The sequence below is a fragment of the Pipistrellus kuhlii genome, unplaced genomic scaffold, assembly GCF_014108245.1.
Source record: "Pipistrellus kuhlii isolate mPipKuh1 unplaced genomic scaffold, mPipKuh1.p scaffold_m20_p_9, whole genome shotgun sequence".
In the NCBI taxonomy this organism is placed as follows: domain Eukaryota; kingdom Metazoa; phylum Chordata; class Mammalia; order Chiroptera; family Vespertilionidae; genus Pipistrellus; species Pipistrellus kuhlii.
This window is the reverse complement of record NW_023425595.1, coordinates 27512200-27531063: the sequence shown is the minus strand read 5'-3', so window position 1 is coordinate 27531063 and position 18864 is coordinate 27512200. Positions and strand designations below refer to the sequence as shown.

Below are 18864 nucleotides of genomic sequence, written 5' to 3'. Positions count from 1 at the left end.
AGAGAGAGAGAGAGAGAGAGAGAGAGAGAGAGAGAGAGAGAGAGAGAGAGAGAATTGACATGAGAGTCACACATTAATTGGCTGCCTTCCACACACATGTGATCCTACCAGGGCCAAGGAAACTGCAACCAAGATACGCGCCTTTGATCGAGAATCAAACCTACGACCCTTTGGTCTAAGGGCCAATGCTCTAATCACTGACCTAAACTGGCCAGGGCTGCCTCTATATTCTTGACCAAGAAGTATCTCAGCTTCTCAGATTTTGTCCTTTTAAATATTTAGCAGTCACTTTTAAAAAAAAATCATCTAAGCGTCCCTTTATCTTAGGTCCTCCATTAAAATAATTTTTTAAAAAAAATTTATTATCAGAGAGGAAGGCACAGGGAGAGAGATATAGAAATATCAATGATGAGAGAGGATCATTGATTGGCTACCACCAAACACCCCACTCTGGGGATCAAGCCCGCATGCCCTGACCAGGAATCGAGCAATGACCTCCTGGTTCAGAGGTTGATGCTCAACCACTGAGCAACACCAGGGATAGGTCATCCATTTTGATTAAAAGCATTCACAATATACTCACTACAACTCAAAATCTTCAACTTCAAATATCTAATGTCCTTATCTTATTATTCTTATTCCATATCAATGAGGTACAGGGACTACTTTATAACTAAATTTCCTATGCAGTGGGGTTTCTTTCTTTCTCCCTTTAGTGAGACCCACATTACCATGGCCAATCAGAGCCACAGATTTAGTAAAGGAGAAGTATAATTTAACAAATCTTAAATGAGTAATGGAATATTGGGAAAATATATATTTTTCTCAGTTCTAAGAAACTGGTAAATGCCTCCAATCTTCCAATGAGATCTATGTTTTTGTGAGTCAGGTTTACTAGTAAGTGCAACTATGTCTTAGATTCTTATTCTTATTCGTATACAGAGAAAGAATAAAACTGATTCATGAAGGAAAACCAGGTTCTCACATACCAGATATGTCATCTTCCTCATTCCACCCAGGGCGACTCACTCTCTCTTCCATGATGGTCCCTGTTCTCTTCTTTAGTAAATACTGACGCCCAATTGTCATCTTCCCTGCCCTTTTGGCACCTTTCACAATCGTTTTGGAGAAGGTCCTACAAGTCATAAAATGAAAGAGAATATCAATTCAAGCTGAAGACACCACTTATATTTTTGATACCTGCGTAGCTCAACTGGTTTCTTCTCCATTCCCACAGCTACTAGTTTTGTCCAGACGCTCATTAAGCCTCTCTTCCTTAAGATTCCTTTTTACAGGTAGCAGACTAATTTCCAATAAAACACTCTGTCATCAGGACACTGTTTTAGGCAAAAGTGCAAGAACCTAGAGTGGGACACCAACTCCTTACCACCCTTAATCTAAATTCTTCCATTTGGCTTTTTGGTCAAGCATGCCCTCAACCCACCCTGGCTGCCCACCCACTGTCTCCACCATTCCCACAAACGATGCCTGTGGGAGTCCCGGAGGAAAGCCGGCCTGCGTCCCCTATAGACCCAAACTCTCTGCTAACTCACAGGCTTTTCTTTGGGACAGATGACAGTTATAGTTGATGACACCTTACTTCTTAAATGTTTTAAGTGCTGACTGGTGTCCAACCTTCTGATACTGTAAACCTTTTCAGATATAAAAAAGTAATACTATTCCCCTTTTTGAGAGGAGAAAAAAAATAAGAAATCAGACATTTGAGCATTCTTTTGAGAACTGGCTTTAATTACAGGGAAACTAGTATGCAAGTCACATGAACCTAAAAGTACTTTATTTTTCTGCTGATAGAAAATCTGAGTACAGTGAACACATAACTTGCTTCCTAAATAATCACATTGAGATGAAGGCTTCAAATATGGCTGTTTTTTGTTACCTTCTTCTCTACCACAAAGAACACAACTCTTTTTGTGTTTTCTTGCCATTCAGTGAAAAGTGGTAAGGATTCTTTTATTGTCAAATACTTTTATTAGACCCTGTCTTTTGTCATTTGGAATGTAAACCTGAGGGTTATGAAACATATCTTAGATAATTGTTAGAAATCACAAAATACTGGTATTTCCTAAATTAAAGCCAATTGTGAATCACTCCAGGTATAACTTAAACTCAATGGGAGTTTTGAAATTTTTTTCCAATTAGAGCTATGTTTTTGTTTCATATAGTCAAAATAATTCTAAAATATTAAAAAAAATTAAATTGCTGTGTCTCTTTTTATAGCTGGATAATACAAACTTGATATAATAAACTTAACTTTACATATAGATGTATCTAATTCCCCCTAAACATGAAACACCATAAAAACTTTGTTTCTTCCAATGAGGGCTAGGGTAGTGAATATCAAAGGCTCCTCTGTGACTCTATAGTGCAAAGACAGGATGCCTGTTTCACCTTCAGATACTCAGGAAGCTGTTCATGCTTCAGCATATTATATAATACCCGGATATGTGTGGTCTCCTTCACTTATCCTGCCAAGTGGTACCGGTGGCTAGCTATGCAACTGAGAAGTGATTCACTGTCGAACCTCAACTCTTCTATAATGCCCACCCTACCTCTCTTTCCGGCAAAGGTAAAGCTTTCTTCTCCAAAGTCTGCCGAGTAGCCCCTAATATGTAATTTTTATTGACAGAAACTTAAATTCCAGATAATTAATAATGAAAGCCCCTGTATTAAAGAGAATTTTAAAGCAATTGCTATTTGGTCATAACTGATATTTAAGTTTCAACATAAATTCCTAAAATTTTCAACAGAAAATAAGGGTTCCTACTAAAGAACCATGACAACTAAAATACAATGCTGGATCCTGGATTGGATCCTGTACCAGCCAGGAAAAATGAGTAGTTAGAAAGGATCACCAGCAAAATTTGAATTAATTTTACTGCATGGACTCTGGGTTAAATAAAAGTTTTACGTCAATTAAATTTCCTGGTTGTGATTACTGTACAGTAGTTATATGAGATAATGTCTTTATTCTTAGGAAAGACAGACTGCTATATGTAAGAATAAAGAGGCATTAAGTATGTAACTCAAATGGTTTAGAAAAATATATATGAGAGAGAAAAGGATAAAAAAATGGAGCAAAGTATTGTATAAATAATTGTGAATCTGGCTAAAGGGAATACAAGAATTCTTAGTACTAGGCTGTAACTTTTGAAATTGTATCAAAACAAAAAGTTACAAAAAAAAAAGAAAAAGAAAAAGAAAAAATAAAGGCTTCCATCTTTAGATCAAAGCAAAACAGTTTACTAGGCCTGGATAGTAATGAAAACTGAATGGATTGCTCAAAGGCAGTTAGAAAGTAGTCAATATGGAAAAAAGGGGAAAAAGAATTTCACATTCTAAAACTACATCATGAGCAACAGACATGAGGGTCAAGTCTCTTGCAGCTGTTAGTTTTTGAAACTTGTTACATATACCACGGCTGCTTTTTGAGCTTGGTCCAACGGGCTTGACACAATAGCAGATGGAAAGATCAGTCTTTATACTTTAACCTAAAGGACAGGCCACTTCCCTGACGACCAGTGAGAGGAGGCTGAAATGAGGAAACCAGACTGACTTCTTACCGAAAGGAAGTGTTCTTTTCCTTCTGTTTGGGTAAAATTATTTGCGGGGTAGTCTGTCCAGTAGCAAAAGCAAAGGTGGTGAAAATGGATTGAGGATATCGGAACTTCATCAGCTGCTTCTTAAAGATCTCTACTACTTCGGGACTCACTTCTTCATCAAATGCTACTTTAATCAACTGGAGACAAAAGAGATTATATGCATCAGAAGCACTAAAGATTTCCAGTTAATTTTCCCCAAAATTACTTAACAGTAAATAGTAATATTAAACGGAGTTTGGAGGTTGAAGAGACCTCAGATATCATGTAATACAATTAAATATTAAATAAATAAATTAAATATTGATTTCAGAGAGGAAGGGAGAGGGAGAGAGAGATAGAAACATCAATGATGAGAGAGAATCACTGATTGGCTGCTTCCTGCACACCCTCTACTGGAGATGGAGCCCATAACCAGAGCATGTGTCCTGCCTGGGAACTGAACCGTGACCTCCTTCCTGGGTTCATAGGTCAACCACTGAACCACATCAGCTGGAAAATTTGTTTAATTTTAAAAATAAAAATTATGGCACAGAGAGGCTTGACATAGATGGTTAGTTGGCAAGAAAAATCAGGTATTGTGAAGTTGGGTTGCTTTCAGACTACCTTTTCTATGATGAGATAGGGAAATTAACTTTTAGTGGCTGAAGTAGAAACATGCCCTTCTCTATGACCTATCCAGGTCTCTCTACACTCAGATACAATAAACCTAATAAAAAACTCAGTGTGACTAGAATCCCAACTAGTATAGCCTGGCAACATTCTAATATAGTGCCCTTTAGCTGTTGGAGGAGTGAAGAAATCCCAGGAAGTCACAATCTCGGGTGATGGGAAAAGGTCTGGAGCCTAGAGATCTTCGGTTTCATATTTCACATGAAGGAATAGGGAGGGCTTCTTGACTGGAAGAAATGAGGGAAGAATTGGAGCCCTTGGAAATTTGAGACAAAGCATGAAGAATTGCAATGGGAAAAAATAAGGAAAGACCACTCTTCCACTGTTTGGTGTGCATCAGTACTCCGCAAGTTCTGATACATTCAGAGCGCCCTGGAAAAACCTACGCTTTATTAGGGGTGACTTATTACCAATAAATAGTACTTCAGCCCTAGCCGTAATTATCAGAATTTTACTTCTTCCATAGAAGAGCCATAAAGCACTTCCTTCTGAAACAGATGCCAGGAGAATTGCTTTCTATATGAAGGCTTTATCACACACAAACTGAGGCATGACTTGGCAGAGAACAAAAGTCAATTGTGTATCTGAATTTCTAAGATCACTAAATATTGTCAGATAATCTGCTGGTACTCTGAGTTGGCCACTGGGCTCAGGAAATGAGGGATTAAATTCAAGATGATTCATGTGTTTGCAGACTTGAAGATTACCCTCTCGGACCTTTTGATCCTCCTCATCCACTAGCCGCTGACCACATGACCACAGAAAGTGGTCATGACATCATTTGCAGAAAACTTTTAAATAGAAGGGCTCCCTTTCTTAATACCTGAAAAGATGCGGACGTGATCTGCAGTCCTTCTTGCATGTTCTGCTGCAGCTGGTTCTGCACTGTGATCTTCTTCTCCTTGGTAATGGAGGCGATCGGGAAACTTCGCATAACTGTCTGCTCACCAACTACAGGAAGACAAGGCCTGGGCTCAGCAACAGCACATTACCACTCAAGCCTAGAGTCCTGCTGCTCACCTTACCAGACTCTGCCGGCGAAATGTCTCTGGAGAGCACAGAGCCCAGGAATGCAGTGAGAGAAACACCATGATGCAGAATCACATTCATTAATGTTACTGTGTGGCGCTGACTCCCGGGACATAATCTTTCTCCAGAAAAAACTGGCACAGCATGCCTGCCTTCAGTCTGGTTCCCTAGCCTTTGCATGCCACACAAGATCGTTGGTTTAAGGCAATCTTATAGGAAGGGTAGGTTTTACACAGAAAAACAGAAGTATCTTTAATATTGAAAAGGTATCTATATTTAAAAAAAAAAGAGAAAAAAAAAGAAAAAAAAAAGAAAAAAAAAGAAAAGGTATGTATCTATAGTTCAGGCGTCCTCAAATTTTTTAAAGTGGGGGCCAGATCACAGTCCCTCAGAGAGCTGGAGGGCCGGACTATATGAACTACTAATTCCTACTGTAACACCTCGGCTGCGCTCACTGCCCAAAAAACCTGGCGGGCCGGATCAGACTCCTCTGTGGGCTGCATGTGGCCCGCGGGCCGTAGTTTGAAGACGCCTGCTATAGTTAATGTAAGAATAAAGCAAAAGAGAAAAGGTTTTATGTGTGCATCTGTAGGTGGTCAAAGGAGCCGAAGGAGACCATGGAAGGGTTTAGGACCAAACTTTTTAGGAGTTTACTTATTAAAACAAAAACAAAAAAAGGGAAAATATAAATAACTACCAACTATCTGAAGTTACAGAGATGAGGCTCTAAACTAAAGGAAGTGTGCCACGTGAGCGTCCCCTGGGGGGCTCACAGTTCCCGTGGGACAGGAGTCACACACAGAATACAACATGCAATTGCTCCTACGTGTGAGGGAGCAGGGCTTTCAATACTGCAGAGAGGGTGAAGATGTCTGCGTGCTGGGTGGCTAGAGAATGGTTCCTGGAGGAAGTGAGAGGGAAGGGGAGCTCTGAAGAGATTGTAGGTATGGATCTGAGACAGCCGCACCAGTAAGCACAGGAGCAGCAATAGGCAAGGCTTATCAGCGAGTGAGACAGATGTGGTGAGAACTGAACTAGGTTTAAGGGACTTAAGTGTCCAGACAATTATCCACTCATTATCAGCAGAATTTCTCATTCCTTGGATCTGTCAATTCCAATCCTGGAAAATTCTGGTTATTCTTTTATGTTAAACTCATACCCAGAGGCTAAACAAAATCTAGGTGTACATAGGATTTCAGTTCATGGATGTATTAGACAAACTTATATAACACATGCAAAATGATCAGATATGTGTGTGTCACTGAAGGAGACATATTAAGTTAGAAATTTAAAAAGAAATAAACTAAAAAAGGTAGATAAAAAGGTTTTCTCTGATAAGAAAAATTTTCCTAAAATGTGAAATTAACCCCCAAATTGACAGGATAAAACAAGAGGACAATATAAGCTTTCACACTAAGTATGCCATTGATTTGTTTAAAATAAATAAATTAGAGCAATTTAAATGACCAACAGTCTCATATATTTATATGTCCAATATGTATGTTTATGGCCACTGATTGCACAAAAGTCACAATACAAAAAAATTATAAGTACTGATACTCAGATTCTTTTAAAAATACATATGCTTACAGATACAAATGTAATTTATGTATAATAATATGACAAGAGAGGGCTGAGAAATTTTGCTCTATTTCCACTCTTTTTCAAAATGAGCATGACTATTCCTATTTCATTTCTTAAAATTTATGAGTTTTTTGCTTATTATATAGTAAACAATATTTTATGATCAAGATAATGAACCATCTTGATTCTATCCACTGTGAATTTTTAAAATTAAAAAAAAATTGATTTCAAAGAGAGGAAGGGAGAGGGAGGGAGAGATAGAAACATCAATGATCAGAGAGAATCATCAATGAGCTGCCTTCTACATGCCCCATATTGGGGATCAAACTGGCAACCTGGGCATGTGGCCTAACTGGGAATTGAACTGTGACCTCCTGGTTCATGGGTTTATGCTCAACCACTAAACTACACCAGCTGGGCCAACTGTGAGATTTTAAAGACGCTACATTTTATATGTCTGAATTCCACCATTTAACAAAATGCATAGCACATAGTAGGTACTCGTCAAATGCTGCTGGATGAATAACATCAGAAGAGGAAGAAACTTTAGTGACTATTTATCCCAATGGTTCCCAGTCCTCAGTAGGCAACACAAGATACTTCTGGGGCTTAAAAATACACAGAGGCCTATGTCTCCTATTCTTAGAATCTTAACTCAGATTTGAATTCAGTGGTTGAGAGTTGGGTCCACAATTGTTTGTGTGTGTGTTTTCCCTAAGATTTCTAGATAATTCAAATTCATCATTCAAGGTTGTGAACCACTGCATCATCAGTAACCAAGCTCATTTCTCTCATTTTATAACAGGGGAAATTGAACCCTAGTGAGGCCAGGAGACTTAAGATATTAACATTGTCTACAGCAATTTAACCCTGAGCTTCTTGATTTGGAATCCAATTGTTTTACCTAAACCTAATATGCTTTTCCAGTTTAAGATGAAATACTGATTTCAAAAAGATGATTCAGACTTGATAGGACCTGCTATTCCTTTCTAATAAAGAAGATTGTGTAGGGAAGTAGAAAATAGAAGTTAAAGGAATTTAGTGGATAGAATAGAAGTTGTCTGCTAAGAGCCAAATGGGGTTAGTTGAAATGGGATGAGAGGGAGGTAGGGTTGGTTAATTAGTTGGTACAACCCTGGACTTTAGTACATTGTTCCAAAAAAGTTAGCTTTACAATTAACTGTAGGGCTCAGAAAGATGGGGCCAATCAGCAGGGGGCATTGTTAGCAAAAGGTACTGTGACTATACCTAGTCACCATATACTGCCAATGAAATTATGATCATGTCAGTGAATTCACTGTTAAGAAGATACCCTTGGTTCTTCACGTAAGAATCTATGATCCAGAAGCAGAAACAGACTGTTGGACCTCAGAGGGAAGGCAGGGGAGGGTGGGTGGGAAGAGATGAACCAATGAACTTGTATGCATATATCTGTATGCATAACCTGGTTGGTAAGGGCCTAGAGGGTTGGGGGGGGGGGACAGGCAAGGGTTGGATGAGGTTAACGGAAAAAGGAGGACCTATGTAATACTTTCAATAATAAAGATTAAAAAAAAAAGAATCTATGGTCCAAATTATCATTATCTGTGACAGACAAAAGTATTCTTAATAAACCCTTTGTGGCAAAACGCTTACTTTGAATCTGGAAACGTCTGCAAATCAAACCCTCATAGAGCACATACATATCCATGCTCTGATGGCATAACACCAGCCATACCTAGCTGATCGTGGGGCGTCCCCCTGAACAGAATTCTGTACGTGGTGAGGAACAAGGCCCCTTCGGCCGGCAGCAGCTGCGGGCCTCCCAGGAGGCCTCCAGTGGCTTCTTCTCTCCCATCAGGATCCAGCAGGACTCGAAGACCCTCACAAACAATTTCTTCTCCTGGCAGCAGGGCAGGTCTAAGAATCTTAGGCTAACAACAGAAAGAGCATTTTAAACATAACTCTTGTGGGATTTCCAACACTTAGACAAGGCTATCTCTCCCAGTTACAGATCTAAAAAACCTGAGCCAGACATTCCAAGCAGCCAATATTGACGAAACAGATTTGGAAGAGGCAGAAATGTCATATCTCTGTGCAACGTGAGAAGATTCTTTGCAGCATTGTTTATTAAAAGGAAAATCACTGGAAATTACTAAAATGCTTGAAACATCTATTCAATGCAATCATTTAAAAAAATGACTCGAATCTATATGTATTAATGTAGAATAATATCCAGGATACACTGTTAAGTAAAAATAACCAGTTGTAAATATATATATATTTAACAAAAAGGGGATCATGATATATATTCTTTTGTTAAAAAAGAAAAAAAAAAGAAAATTGTTAAGAATATGAGCCAACTGTTAAAGGTGGTGTTATATGGTTAAGGGTAGTGGTGGGCAAGACAAGGGACTTGCACTTTGCACAATGTGTATTTCTTTAGTTCCTCAGTTTTATACAAAGAGCACTGTTACGTTTGCAAACTGAAGGAAAAAAAACTTTAAAAAATGGATGCATCTTTAAAAAGACCCACCCACCCTTCTTGGCTCTTAATGAAGAGTCACATAACAAACGGCCAAGTAATGAACATTTACACATCTTGAGAAATACACCACCACAAGATACACTCCTCTAAAGAGTTCAGTACAAGAAAAAAATCCATCTCTCTTGAACATCTCTTTTGCTTCTCTTTAAAGCAGTAAAAACAAATAAATCAGCATGTTTCTTTTCTTGGCTCTAAGAAGCTCAGAGCCTAATGTAAAGCCAAAGCCTAGTAACCACTGTGTCTCAGGTTTCTGGTGAAGTTATCTTTCTTACCCACGTGGTTTCGGATTTCTCCCCCCAATTTACTTTTAATGATTCTGTTGTATAGGTAAGAGGGTCCTGAACCCTAGTCCACAGGCTGGTGCCAGACGAGCTACAAAATTGTCAACTGGGAGGCTTGTTAGAGGACAGACTCCAGACCAAGTCCCGGGGAACTCCAGTTGGGAAATAAGGAACCAGGAGGCTGGGGTAGGGCTCGGGTCTCTCAATTTCTAATCGACTTCCCAGATACTTGTGATATGTGCTCGCAGTGTATAGAGATTAAAGTACCTGGTCTTTATATGGTACTTCCTTAAGTCATTTTTTTGTAAGTAGGCAGGGCATAAAATCCTGGCTTGGGTTTGGAAGTTAGAATGTTTATAATTTATGCCCTGCTTGTAAAAGCAACTCAACAAGAGGTTACTGTTGCTCTTTGCTGAACAGTATCCTTTTTATGAGGAGCTACGTGGTGGACTCTCTGGAAGTTTAATATATTATTAAAACTGGAGCTGGTCTCTGTAAAAGGTTAAGAGAAGGCACTTCCTGGGGCACGGCAGTATATTGTTGCTGTTTTTAAGAAGACATGGTCTACCCCGGAAGCACGTGGCCTGACACATTACCTTCTGTATAGGTGGAAGTCTTCTACTCTCTCGATGCACAGCTTCCAGGGTCTCAATGTGCATAGCTACAATTCCTAGGATGCAAAAGAAAGGGGCACAAAGCAAGCAGAATTACAACAAATTCTGGATATTTTAGAACTGGATATTTAAAAACAAATATTTTGGTGGTTCCTCAAGGAGGTAAACATAGATCCAGCAACAACTCCTAGGGATACACCCAAAAGAACTGAAAATAAGGATTCACACAGATACTTGTGTGTTAATATTCATGGCAGCATTATTTGCAATAGCCAGAAGGTTGGAACAATGTAAGTGTCCATCAACAGATGAATGGACAAACAAAATGTGGTATACCCATACAATAAAATGGAATGAAGTTCTGATACCTGCTACAACATGAATGAACCTTGAAAACATATGCTAAGTAAAATAAGCCAGACACAAAAGGACAGATTTTATGATTTCACTAATGCAAATACCATGCCATCTTATTTTTATTTATTTATTATTATTTTTTTTTAAAAAAATATATATTATTGATTTTTTACAGAGAGAAAGAGGAAAGGAGAGGGATAGAGAGTTAGAAATATCGATCAACTAGCTGCCTTCTGCACACCCCCTACTGGGGATGTGCCTGCAACCAAGGTACATGCCCTTGTCCAGAATTGAACCTGGGACCTTTCAGTCTGTAGGCCGATGCTCTATCTAATAAGCCAAACCGGTTTCAGCTTATTATTATTTTTTAAAAAAATGTTTATTGATTTCAAAGAAGGAGAGGGAGACAGAGATAGAAACATCAATGATGAGAGAGAATCATTGTTCGGCTGCCTCCTGCACATCCCCCAACTGGGGATGAAGCCCACAACCCGAGCATGTGCCCTGGACGGGAATTGAACGTGGGACCCTCCAGTCCGCAGGCTGTTGCTCTATCCGCTGAGCCAAATAAGCTAGGGCTAGTGTACCATTTTATATAAGGGTCTTGGGCATCCATGGATTTTTGGTATCGGTGAAGGGGTGGTGGTGTCCTGGAACCAATTCTCCATGGAGACCAAGGGAGGACTGTAAACAGCATGGCTTAACTCCACGGAAGACAAGTATTACAGGTTGATATGCTGGAAAAAGTAGACCTATAACAATTCTTACTCAATTACCTACAATATTCTGGTTCTCTAATATCTGCAAAGTGATTACCTGGGATCATGCAATGAAGGCTCTTGATGTGGTCCTGAGTAACTCCACTCTCCGTACAAACTTTGTCAATAAAGCGGGTAATGAAACGCACAACAGAATTGGCAATGTCATTATTCTCTGAATCTTCAAACCCACTTTCTGTATCATAGCTCTCAGCTACACTTCCTGCAATACTAAGAAAGTCAAGGAAAGCAATCATGGTCAGTTCTCGAAATGTGACAAATTACTACCATATCACAGTCAATTTCCATGCAATTTAAACTTGCTCAGAGACATCTACCCAAGCAGAAGGCTCACTTACTCACAGCTCATTTATAAGTGACAACAGGGAAACATTCTACTGGCCTACATTTGGAAGCTACTGTCAGAGATTGTCCTTTGGACTATTTTTTTTTTTTTTTTTTTTTTTTAAGAATAAGGTACCTTCTGTGATTTTCCTAAAAGGAAACCAGGAACCACAGAAAATAAAGAAAAAAAAGGACCCTTTCACTTATTATCTGATACTTCAATCTTCTAGAAAAACTTTTCCTTCGAAGTTAATTGCCACATTGAGCCAAAGTAGCAGCTATCTTTGCCCTTTGGCAACTGGAGCACATGCCCCCTGGTAGACAAAGTTCAAGATCATTTTTCAGCAAATAGCACATTATTCCTAATGGGAAACCAAGTTGTCCTATGAATCCTTTTCTTGTCGATATTTATCTCTCTCTGAGAGCATCACAACCCTTTTGGCCACGTTAAAACCCTCATTCTACCATAGGTGCTCCATTCACGTAGGGAAGGGAATAAATCTGAAGTGGAGAAGATGTGAAACCTCAATCCCCGCCCTTGTTGCTTAGTCAACAGTTCCCACTCTGAATAAATGCTTGCCTCCTCTGCCTTCTTGGCCGAGCATGGAAAAGACTCATTTGCCTATTCTAACACACTCAGTTCTCCTCCCAAACGCTAGCCCATTCAGTGTTAAATAAAGCTGAGCAATGAATATGGCATCATATCATTCCAAATTATTAAAGAACTTAGGTGCTTGAGCCCCTCACTATGTAAAAATCAGGTTGTAGAAAACTTCATGAATGCAAAAAAAAAGTGAGATAGGAAAAAGAGTGCTAGTCAGGAAGGCCTCTAGGGAGGTGACATCTGAGCTGAAAACTAGATGAAGGGAAGGAGTGCTTTATAGGACTTTTTCAGGGAAAGTGTTCCAGATTGCAGGACAAGCACTAAGGCCCTGAGGTGGCACTATGCTTAGAGTGCCTGACATTAGGCTTAGCAGGGAGATAAGTTTGGCCGACAGATAAGCAATAGGAAATAAGGTCAGGGCAGTAGCCAGGGGCCAGATCCCTCCAGGCCTTGCAATCCAAGGGTTTCATTCCCAGTGGTAGGAAAAGTTGTTGAGGGCTGAGAGGAAGGCATGGATGAGGACATGACTTCAGACACATGCAAGGGATAATTGAGGAAAAGAGAGCCAAGAAACAAATAATCACCTTAGCAAGAAGGAGGTCATTAGTAACTTTTCAAAGCACTTTCTGTAAACTGCTGTGGCAGAAAGGAACTAAGGACTGAATAAGCAGCTGGTGAGATTGGAAAAAGCAGATCAGGAAAGAGAAGAGAGTATGAGAGGTGGTTAAGAAGTCAGAGAAGTGAGGGTCTCTTAGAAAAGAGCTGAGCAAGTCTGAAAATGGTTAATTTTTGAAATATTTGTCCCCAACAGCTTCCATTCCCTGCTAAGCCAAGAACAGGAGGGTCTGTGTGGCCACGTTTCGGTACCTGTTTGTGACAATGCTGTTGCTCCCACTCTCCCAGTCGCCTGGTGCTGAGGTCCTTAGGAGCTTGTTTTTACTTGTATCGAGTGGGACTAGCAGATTGACCATGAGGTTGGCAAAGTGGATGGCCTGACTGAAGACGATGCTCTCCTCCCGCTGCACCAGCTCCTGCTGCGTGGATTTACTCAGCGTCGGCCAGAGGCGGAGCTGCTCGGCCGCCAGGTCCATGGCTGTCTTCTCCTGATATTGATCATTAGGAATCTTGTCCTAAAAATAAAGCAACACATTCTCTGCTAATCCATCATGAGCTTCAGAAGCCATGGAAGATGTTCCCATACTTCATCTATTATATGCTTATATCAGCAAAGATGAAAACATATACACAAAACATAACAACAACAAAACCAAACCTCGTCTTCCTTTTTACCCAGATCCAGCAGGCCTTGAGTGGAATCACGTGACAAGCCTGAGGAAGCAGTGGCAAAGCACAGATGGACAGATGGATACACTTCTCATTGCTGACATTTCATTGCATTTATTTACCTCTGTGGCTCCATCCCTTTTTAGTTGCACTAGTGGCCAGGTGCATGAAATTCGTACACGTTAAAAGGGGATTAATTAGAGCACATGTGTCAAACACAAGGCCCGCGGGCCAAATCCGTCCCACTAGGCCTTGCAATGTGGCCCGCACTGCGCTGTCATCACTGCACTCCGCTGCGTTTCCATCACAATGACAGTTTATGACTGTTCAGTAAACCATTCGGCCCACGATTTAGGCTGGATTTTAGATTTTGGCCCCTTCTCTGGTTAAGTTCGACACCCCTAAATTAGAGGAAATAATTTAATATTGCTGTTTGCCATTTCTCTTTAATAGAAGTGTCAGAGATGAAAGAAAATTAGTAAAATGTATATGAAAACCTTCCTCCTATCAGAGTCTGGGGCGCATCACACCCAGAGTCAAATCCCTGTCCACCCACATGCACCTCAAAATCGCATGAGACCCAAACTTGGGGCCCCCCCCCCTCCGTCCCCATTGGGGTAGATCCAGACCTGGCCAGTCCCACCCTGTTAAGCCCCACCAGGCAGGGGATGTAGCCTGAGGTCCCCTGGCCTGGCACCAGGATGGGGGGCGTGGCCTGAGGTCTCCCAGCACAGACCGGAGTGGGGAGCATGCCTTGAGGTTCCCCCATCAAGCCCCATCAGGTGGGAGATATGGCCTGAGATGCCCTGTCAAGCCCCGCTGGGTGGGGGGTATAACCTGAGGTCCCCCGTCAAGCCTCACCAGGTGGGGAGGGGGTGCAGCCTCAGGTGCCCTAACCCGGCACTGGGAGGGGGGGGACAGCCTCAGGTCCCTGTCAAGCCCCACTGGGCAGGGGGCATGGCCTTTGGTCCCATGGCCTGGTGCTGGGGCTGGGGTAAGGGGTAAAAGGGCATGGCTTGAGATCCCAGCCTAATGCCAGGGTGTGGGGTGTGGCCTGAGGTTCCCTGTCAAGCCTTACTGGGGCAGGGGAGGGCATAGCCTCAGGTCCCTGCTGATAGCTCATTAAGGCTCTTTATGGGAACTTGGCTTCAGGTATGGGTACAGCCATCTTTGTGATGGAGTCATAGTCAATTAGCATATTCCCTCTTTATAAGATAGGATTATTAACCTGAGTAACTATAAATGCTCAGGTATGATTACTCAAGTATCATTACTAATACCCTTATACGTTTCTCTTCTGTACTTTTGGAGAAGGAGATGGAATGATCAAAGTCACAATACAGAGCTAGATTTCCTTGTAAATGTGGGTGTCAAACATTATACATGAGGATATGGGTGCCTACGGAATTTTTAAGAGGAGTGTCCTGGTAGGGTTAAGAGTTAAACAGTAACATGAACTGACATTTGCATAGTATTTATAGTCGTGAACAGCTGGTCTACCTACAATCTCACTTGTATCTAACCTGGGACTCAGAGATGGACTTCTCTAGAATGCAGACACTGAGCATGTGTTTGCTTTACGAATGCTTTTTAGAGATAACAATGTTAGCATTTCAGCGGCTTAAAAAACTACCAAAAGCACTCCACCAGCCCAATTATTTCTGGTACATGACCTCAAACTAATAGTGTTTATCATTACCCAAGTTCATTTGGTGTTATGAAAGAAAAATCAGAGTTTAAATTAAATTCACACCAACAGTGTACAACAATAATCTGGAGCATCAGCTAGATGCCAGATAGTGCTATTTGTTATTAAAAGTTCTGTTCTTACCATCTTCAATATCAGACCAAGAATATGTTTAAATTTACCAGGCACAGAATATTTGAATACTACTGTGTAGTTTCTGTTAGATATTTCAGTACCTTTATCTCACAAAATAGAAGACCAAATTAAAATAGAGAATGGAAAGGGTCAGCGGCAAGTATTAGCCCAGCATATAAAATGAAAAATTAGTCTTAAAGTGAATCCACATGGACAATTAGGCTTTAATTGGCCTCATTCAATTAATGAGGATGAAAAATTCTAACATTTATTATCTAATACATGCCAGGCACTCTTCACTGTGCTTTACCTGTATTAGACATTACAATCTCATATAGTCATATCTGTTCATCTTACCAATGAGGGAATTAGGCACAGAAGGTAATATGAATTGCCCAAGACCAGATAGCTAGTGAACATTTTAAAATTTCAGAAATATTTAAATTCCTTTTCAAATTAAAAACAAATTGTCTCTGTTCTAAAATATTTTTTAAAAAATATGTTATACTGATAAAATATATAGAGCATATAGAATATTACTAAAAGAAGATGTGATTCATTGTTGGCATTGGCATACTTCTGAGCAGGGCTAATGAATTTGCAATTAACTTGAATTTGACATTTCTTCAAGAAGTTAAGGGCACAAAGACATGTACCCAGGTATTTTAGGTGTGTTTGTTCTGTTCAATATCCTATAATTGTTTCCAGGGAATTCTTATTATTAAAATACTAGAGGCTTGGTGCACAGATTTGTGACTGGAGGGGTCCCTCAGCCTAGCCTGTGAGGATTGGGCAGAAACTAGCTCTCCAACATGCCTGCGGGGTCCCGAATTGCGAGAGGGTGGTTCTCAGGTGACGCACCCTGGAATCAGGCTTCCTCCTCTCTGGTTCCAGGTATGTCTCCCGAGAACTGCAGCTCAGCAGCTCCTTGGTGGTCAGTAAACATCATAGCTACCAGTAGGATGGCCGAACAGATGGCCTTCCACTTAGGCTTTTACATATCTAGATAATAAAAGAACTCTAATGCTAAAGAATTATACTGAGAACTTATTACAGAAGAGAGAGAGAGAGAGAGAGAGAGAGAGAGAGAGAGAGAGAGAGAGAGAGAGAGAGAGAATGTTAGAAATCAACAAAAGAAAGATGCTCACCCCAGCGCTCCCTAAGTAAACGCCAAACACATTGGTAGGAAAGTGACTAGATTTCCTTTTTCACTGGGGACATTTCAATACATTTTCCTTGAAGCCAAGATCCCGACCCACACATGCACCTTCCTCCAACTCTCTTACCTTCTGCTTCAGATGCAGGGCATGATTGTCTTCCTTGGCTGAGAGATACAGGGAGCGAACTTGTTCCTGCACTGCATTGTAAAAGGTTGTCTCCCAAAATTGCTGATTTGTCCAAATGGGGTGGTCTTGCACACAGGTGTAAGCAAACTGGCTGACTCCGGGGGCCAGTTTCTGTGAGAACACACAATATGAAATCTATCACCATGGGGGCTGGCAGAGCTGTGACAGTTCTGAAGGTTACAGGGGCCACAGTTAACCACAGATGTGCTCAAATGACATATCTAAACAATATCTTATGGCAGTATAAGCTTAGCAACTAGTAACTTACTTTAAAAAATGTTTTTATTGATTTCAGAGTGAGGAAGGGAGAAGGAGAGAGAGATAGAAACATCAATGATGAGAAAGAATCATTGATTGGCTGCCTCCTGCATGCCCCTACTGAAGATGGAGCCCACAACCTGGGCGTGTGCCCTGACTGGGAATTGAACTGCATGACCTCCTGGTTCATGAGTTGATGCTCAACCATTGAGGCACACCTGGTGGACAACTCATTCATTTTTTAACTGGCAACTTTGGGCTTACTAGAAAACCTTTTCAGATCTCAGTCACTTTATCTATCAAAATGAACATTTTAGCAAAAGCTAAAAAGGAAAGCTATTATATGAATTAGAGACTAAGCACATAGTAGGCACTGTAGAGTTGGAAGCTTTATTACAATTAGAACACATAAAATCCATTGAAACCAAATTATAAGACTCCAGATAATTTAAAATTTCTTCTACTTGTTTTTAGAATACCTTTTTTTTTTGGGGGGGGGGGGGAGAGGATGCGGGAGGAATGGCACTAATTGAAATGTGAGTAAGCATACAGCTTGGTCTTGCACACAGAATGAGGTCATGTCATGAACTTGGGACTCAGGAGTAATTGCGCCCTCCCTGCTGCTCACTCTAGCCCTTGACCTCACCACCAGGCTGTTGTCTGGCTCACATACTCCCTAGCGACTGTCCTGGCTTCAAGGGCATTTTCTGGTAACCGAGTCTGGGTACAGGAAGTTAATCTTGAACCAAACCTTCCTTTCCAGGACTTCCTGCTGGGCTTCAGAGTGGCAGTCAGCCTTATTCTGTGATTAACAACAGACGGAAGGAAAACTAACTCTTGCAGGCACTAGAGGAACTTCATAAATATTTATATATCTCATTTAATACTAAAAATCTTATAAGATGTGCATTATTATTGTCAATTTAAGGAAAACAGAAGTTCATGGAGGTTTAAGTAATTGCCCAAGGTCATATAACAATTACATAAGTGGTGGTTTCAAGGGCAGACTTGGCTGGTTCCAAAGCCCCTGCATTTATGATACCAAACCATCTTGCAAAGGAACTGGAAGCAAATCACAAAACACATTAAATACCAATTAGCACTGCTGCTTGTTCCTTTTTCCTGCACTTTAAAATTTTGTTTCCCAAAGTAATATTCTGCCTTGATATCTCTGATATGATTTCAAATTGATAATGCATTTTATTATATGTGAATTTTTATGAGTTTATGTGAGTCAAAATGATGACATATGCCAAGGAGCAAGATCTCAAATACTCCCTGCATTTAAATTTCACAGGTAATTTACATTGCTGAATTTCAGTTCATGATTTGAGTATCTTTTCACAGCTATTGTTTTCACCTCTAAAAGTTAAAAGATGTTTCAACATTTTTTATTCTATCATTTCTCAGCAAACAGCAGGTAGCATTCTCAATTGTTAGACACTTTTTGTCCATTTTATTCTCTGGAATTGAGTTCATCTTTTTTTCTGTCAGTAGAACTAAAGTTTCTGATAATGAAAGTTTTCTTTTGAATCATTTTAATAAGCATACTAAATCTAGAGCTGGAACAGGTACCAGGCATACCATGAAATGTAGTACCTGAGTAGTTAGCAATGATGTGGCTAAATCAATTTGCCTATGAGAATCCATGTACTTCTCTATCCCACGTTTAAGTCCCTTTCAAGATGGGATGTGGGTTACACTTTTTTTGCCCCTAAGCATTCTAAGAACTAACAATGACCTTATAGCAGCGCACAAGGCTATTT

The 18864-nt window shown here is 40.3% G+C and overlaps 1 protein-coding gene across 2 annotated transcripts in view; it reads right to left on the bottom strand.

Annotated features, from left to right (window-relative positions):
• SBF2 (SET binding factor 2) overlaps window positions 1–18864 on the bottom strand; it is a 307688-nt gene that overhangs the window by 56032 nt on the left and 232792 nt on the right. For both annotated transcript variants that reach the window (XM_036428329.2, XM_036428330.2), the window contains exons 18-25: window positions 16781–16951; window positions 13256–13518; window positions 11498–11670; window positions 10307–10380; window positions 8620–8815; window positions 5113–5240; window positions 3582–3757; window positions 990–1135 (exon numbers count right to left, since the gene is read on the bottom strand). In XM_036428329.2, the coding sequence (XP_036284222.1) occupies window positions 990–1135; window positions 3582–3757; window positions 5113–5240; window positions 8620–8815; window positions 10307–10380; window positions 11498–11670; window positions 13256–13518; window positions 16781–16951 (1327 nt within the window). The remainder of the gene's footprint in view (window positions 1–989; window positions 1136–3581; window positions 3758–5112; window positions 5241–8619; window positions 8816–10306; window positions 10381–11497; window positions 11671–13255; window positions 13519–16780; window positions 16952–18864) is intronic.